This window comes from Humulus lupulus, chromosome 7, assembly GCF_963169125.1.
Source record: "Humulus lupulus chromosome 7, drHumLupu1.1, whole genome shotgun sequence".
NCBI classification, from domain to species: domain Eukaryota; kingdom Viridiplantae; phylum Streptophyta; class Magnoliopsida; order Rosales; family Cannabaceae; genus Humulus; species Humulus lupulus.
Window position 1 is genome coordinate 45,323,160 of NC_084799.1, and position 6,086 is coordinate 45,329,245.

General features: G+C 30.1%; 1 protein-coding gene across 2 annotated transcripts; it reads right to left on the minus strand.

Moving 5' to 3' along the window:
- Window positions 1-422: 422 nt before the first annotated feature.
- On the minus strand, window positions 423-3,620 carry LOC133791265 (amino acid transporter AVT1J-like). Of its 2 annotated transcripts, none has more exons than XM_062229196.1 (4): window positions 3,498-3,620; window positions 3,061-3,275; window positions 2,216-2,832; window positions 423-1,348 (listed from the first exon to the last, which is right to left on the minus strand). In XM_062229196.1, exons 2-4 carry the CDS (start codon window positions 3,239-3,241, stop codon window positions 827-829), a joined length of 1,320 nt encoding a protein of 439 aa, XP_062085180.1. In that variant the 5' UTR covers window positions 3,242-3,275; window positions 3,498-3,620; the 3' UTR covers window positions 423-826. The 2 variants fall into 2 exon arrangements, with proteins under 2 accessions (XP_062085180.1, XP_062085179.1); XM_062229195.1 differs by having other exon boundaries at window positions 3,407-3,598.
- Between the last annotated feature and the right edge of the window lie 2,466 nt (window positions 3,621-6,086).

Consider the following 6,086-nt stretch of genomic DNA (forward strand, 5'->3'; position numbering starts at 1 on the left):
AACTCTAGTGGAGGAGGCTGAAAAATGGACAATGACTCTTGGACTCTTAGAGAGAAAAAACCTTAATCACTTAATATAGTATTATTGGGTGGACTAGAGTTCCAATTTTTATTTTTATTTATTTTTATTAATAGATATATAGTTTCTTACATAGTTAGTGTACCACCAATACTTATATTAATATTATATCTAAATTTTAGAGAGTGTTCGATATCATGCTTAACCAAATTGAATTTGATTATGTAATTAGAATATATATTGAAAAAAAAAATCAAAACGTTATATCTATCATCAATCTTCAGTATTTAATATTTGTAAATTAAATATACTACTTTACATACCGATCATAGCACCATGAGATCAAAAATTTCAAAATTGCTATATGAAGAACAAGTAAATGGTTTATTGGATATCAAAACAATAACAACTAATGAGACGAAAGCACCTTAAAAAGAAAACATAATATTTAAATACAAATAATTTATTTTACGACAACAGTAATAGAACAGAACATGACACAAAAAGAATTAGAGCAATTTAAATTTTCGACACTACAAATTTGACGTTTAGCACACTTTCTTTATAGTCTGAAAGATGAAGAAGTACTCAATGACGATACACGTTCGTACGCGAGGCCCGATGGTGTGGAAGCCCAAAAAATGGAATCATATCTCTTGGGCCGAAGCAGCCACACAACCGCAGACTAAAGTAAACCCATGTTTAATTCTCTCACTCTTTTTCTTAGTACAACACATTAGATAGGATAGAATGCATAACAAAATAAAACACTCGAAGCAAAAAGAAAAAGAAAAAACACACTGGTATGTTATGATTGAAGCTTCCTTATTATGTCTAGCAGAGAGGTGTAAGTTCCACATATAGCAACTGCAATGCCCATCATCATTATACTCAATAAAACTACGGTTTCATATCCAAATCTTCGGTAATTACCAGATATTTTGAAGTAGCATAAACATGGGAATGTAATGGCGGTTGTGACACTGATCAAGGCACCGACCAGTGACATTAGTAATGCAAAGAACGGTACCGTGAGAGCTACCACAACGTTAGTTATTAAGATGGTGGTACCTATTATCATACCAGAGAATTTGGGGCTGAGATAATTTGGTAAGCAACGTTTGACTTCATCCACAATGGGTGTCACATTTATGGCATATTTGGCTATGGGAGTGATCAAGGTGGTGTATGTGGCCACTTTTGAGCTCACATTCTTTGTTGGCAGGCTCAATGTGATCTCTGATTGGATATCTGTCCCGTACATCAGGTATCCTAGTACAGCCATTGCAGCATATGTAAATGTGCATAGAAAGAAGCACAAACCCAGTACCTGCATCACAAATATTCATGAGAATAATAGAACAGTATATTAAAACAATAAACATCATAATTATACGAAAATTCTTTGGAAACAACCCGTTGGGTTTGAGCACGAATGATTTTAGTTAATTTATTTTTTATGATGGTGTATATTATAATTAGAATAAATATCTTGTCAATTTTTATAAAATTTAGAATAATTTAAAATGTCGAAAATAATATTCAAATATTTTGTTGCACACGTACTTATTTTTTTATTAACAATCTGTTTGACCCCTAATTTCAAGACCTTAAATTATTTAAAATTTTCTAAAAATTGAGAGTATGCATGCTATACACCGTCATAATTTTATTTTATTTTTTGTCAAAAATCTTCCGGAGTACCCGAAACACCCAAGGAGCGTACCATAAAAGTATCCTATAATTATAAATGATGACTTACCCAATTTTTTTTTTTTTGGATTTACCGTAGATCTAAACTTATTCTTTTGGTAAGTTAAGTTGAAAACTTCGATAATTTTGTTATGCAATTTTGTTATATGGTGGTGCATAACAAACTTTTCACATATTTTTTTTAGAAATTTTAAATAATTTATTTTGTCAAAATTTGGATTCAAACGGTGTGTTTCAAGTGTGTATAAAAAAATAAAACAGACGAACATGCTGAATTATTTAAATATTATTTTTGATCCAGTAAATTATTTAAAATTTCTAAAAATAACGGGAGATATTTACTATTAATATATAATGCTATAATAAAAATAGATTTATCACTTATGTTTACGTTGAAAACATATTTAGACCATAGATATATATAGTTCCTAAAAAGGGGACTTACTCTTTTAATTACAAGTGTTGGATAGAAACTATGACTTACATTAGAAAACTGATTTTTGTTTTTGATGTTGGTGTAAAGGCCGGGGAAGACTGGATGGGCAGAATAACAGAAGGCATACAAGCTAACAGCAGTAGGAAGTCCCTGCAAATTAAGAATAGATGTATTTTGGAGATGAAACCCAATTCCATCAAAGGCAGCAGCCCAAACAATGGACAAAAAGATGACCAAAGAGGCTATAACCCCACTTGCCGAGACATAAGAAAGAAGGCTCAAGTCATCAAACAAAACCGAGGGTAATATAGCTAGAGCAACGATTAGAATGAAACATTGTTGGCCATCGAGTGTTAATCCTCCTGAAATGTCAAGTTTAACACGAGGAAATAGGTTATTTAGGTTATCACCACCAAGGATTAGAAAACCAGTTGCCACTAAGTACTGCTCTGAGTACATGAGAATGGCAGCCATTGTTCTTCCCTTGTTCCCAAAAGCACGATAGCCTATATCAGAATAAGTTGTAATGTTTATGGAATCTAGCTCCAAAATCCTCTTTATAAGTATGCCCGAGTAAAATGCCGCACTAGCTATAACAAAGAGAAGTATCAAGCTTAGCCATCCTCCTGAGGCTAGTGCATATGGGATTGAAAGTAATCCAGCTCCTGTAGTCAACAACACCAATTACGTTAAGATCAATCAATATAAACATTTTATTACCATATCTATTAATCATTTTGACATTATTCATGATATTTACTTGTTTTATAATATATGTGTATACTCACATCGAGTCTCACGCTTCTTTCTGTATGGAAAGATTGAATTTCACTTGTGGTATATCAGAGAAGATTAAACTTAGAAATGAATTAATTATTAAGAAAGAATAGAACCTGATAAAGCATTTAAACCATTGAAACAGGTTTTGACGAAAGATGAATTCGTTTTCTGGCAATCATGATTAGGATTAATATTAGATTCAATTTCTTCTTCACTTCTTCCTAACCCATGATGTTGCTTCTCACCAATCAGAAGTGGGATGGAATAGTCATCTCCTGCTGCTATCACATCCATTGCAAATAAACAGAGCAACAAACTCTCTATCTCTCTGAAAAAAACACAAACTTTGAATAATTAGTACTTGAATATAATTAATGATCATCAAAGAGTTTTGTGTGTTTTATCATATGTTCTAGAACTTGATCAAAAATGGATAGAGCATACATGCATATTACTTACATGTACAGATTATAAAAAAAAAAAAAAAGGAGAAAGAAAGAAATAAAAAAAGAATTTCAGCTTTGAAAACGAATCAAGGTTAAGAAAAGACCAAGAGACACCAGCTATAGCTCGGACTGTAACTCTTCAGTTTAGAGATAGAGACTCTAGAGAAAGAGATGGGGCTTTTTATGAGAGCAAAGGCTTTTTTTAGGGTTATTGGCTTAGATAGAAAGAAATACGTACTCATATGATAGTTATGACACATATATAATATAGTTATAATGTTTATTGTTATTATATGAATATATATTAGTTAGATTAAATATCAAAAAAATAAAATGTTTTAATTTTAAATATAAATGATAATTTTTTTTAATAAAAATTAAAATTATGTATTACATATTATTATAATTGTGATATTTTATAATATTACTATAATTATTAAATATCTAATTTTGTCTTAAATATTATCATAATAATAATAATATTTTATTATATTTGAATTTATATTAATATAATTAATAAATATTTATTATAATATATTTTTAATTTATTTTAAAAATATATTCTATTAAATATTTATAATATTTCATTAAAATTAAAAAAATTATTAAATTAATAATCTCAATTAAATATATATATTTTTTAATATAGAAGATATAAATATATATATATATATATAATCAATCGCACCTACTAAGATGCTGTAAAAGGAACTTTTGTCCATAATTTTAGAGAATCATTAAAAAAAAAGTCAAAAAAGTTTGCTACATCATATTATATACATGTAATCAATAGTGCTTAGCTGTATTTATAGAGTACTGTAGCTACTCTAAACTATTTTTTTTTATCAATTTATCTCTTTTCAGGAATCTCTTTTTTCATTAGATATTTTTATTTTTTTGTTTTTATAAATAAAATATATTATAAAATATAATATTGAAATGATATAAAGAAAATATAAAAAAATTGATATATAAGGTAGTATAAAAAGTTGAGGTAAAATAAAAAAAAGAAGAAGATCTTAATAAGGTATTTAAATGATAGAGTAGAAAAACTATTGACTAGTGTGAGTGTTCTAAGCAATTTTATTTTTAGCTTTTTTTTTCATTACCTTACAACTTTACATATATGATTGATATTAGTTAAAATACATTTTGAATAAAAAAATATATTAATTAGTCAATATTGATGAATTAAATGAATAGTATACTATTCAAAACAAGGGTCCATTTCGAAATTTAAAAACCATGAATGAAACTACCAGTTTAAATGTACACTGCTATAATAAACAAAATATGGTTTATTATGTTAACTAGTTTCATGAAAAATATATATTTTTTTAATTATGTTATAAACACAACAACCAAAAATATATTAATAATGCTTATGTTTATATTTTGTATATAAAAAATAAACATTAAAATTATTATTTGCATTGACATCATTCAACTATTATATGCTCACATAAACTTTTTGCTTATTTTGTTAAATTACTTGACAAAAACCCAAACAGAATATTTAAAATGTTTATTTTTAATATAAAATCATCAAATGGATGTTAGTTTAAAAACTATCATTTTAAATGTGGACTGCTATAATAAACAAAATGGTATATTATGCTAAGCAGTTTCTCGAAAAATAAACTTTTTTTTTTAATTGTATTATAAACACAACAGCCAAACATATATAAATAGTGTTTATGTTTTATTTACGTTAACATCACCCAACTATTCTATGCTCATCTCATATAAACGTTTTTAAATTACTTAACAAAAACTAGAAACACAATATTAAAAATATTTGTTTTTTTATATAAAATAATCAAATACATGTTAGTTAGTTAGGTTTTTTGACAAAGCCCTACCAGTCAGGCAGAAACAGAACTGCACAAATCACACAATGAGATGACCAAACAAACAACAAACCACGCCGATTACAATATAGAAACATAACACCAAATATTTAGACCTCCGAACATGGAAAGATAGATAATAATACAACTAAGCGACCATGCTCCAAATTGCCTCAGTGACACTTCACCAGTAGATACAAAACTAGGGTCAGACCAAAACAAAATTGGCACAAGCCAAAGTCCCTAGGACAGGGTGATTAAACACCATTATTACAACACAAAGCAAACGAAAAAGACAACAATAAAACTAAAACGAAAAAACAAAGACAAACAGCCACTCCGAAGCACAAAGAGAGATGCACGGAATATACCACCCACGTGGCCCCAATCGCGGACCAACCAGCCACATCCCCAAGAACCCCAACCGAGAGCCACCACTCTATCTACGCCAACTCCAAAAAGCTTCAAGAAACCGAGAAGCCCAAGCCCTGAAGTCCACCATCCATCACCCCATGACCTGAAATGCCAAGAACACACCCCACCACGTCGACTCAGTCGTCCCAAACCAGTCACTAGATCCACGACAACCCAGACCATCGGAACTAGCTCTAGACGCCACCCACGCCTCCAAAACTCTAATCTCATGTCGTAAACACACCCAACCACAAGGCATCACATAGAAAAGGGAGACCATCATCAGGAAAGGAAAGACCAAAGAGATTTGAGAAAACAACAACCACCAAGCACTCAACCTTTGGTTGCGACAACGGCTATGACCTCCAAGCCGAAGCAGTACCAGTACTCGGAGAAGCACCGACGATGCTTCGGCCGAGAGGGGCCATA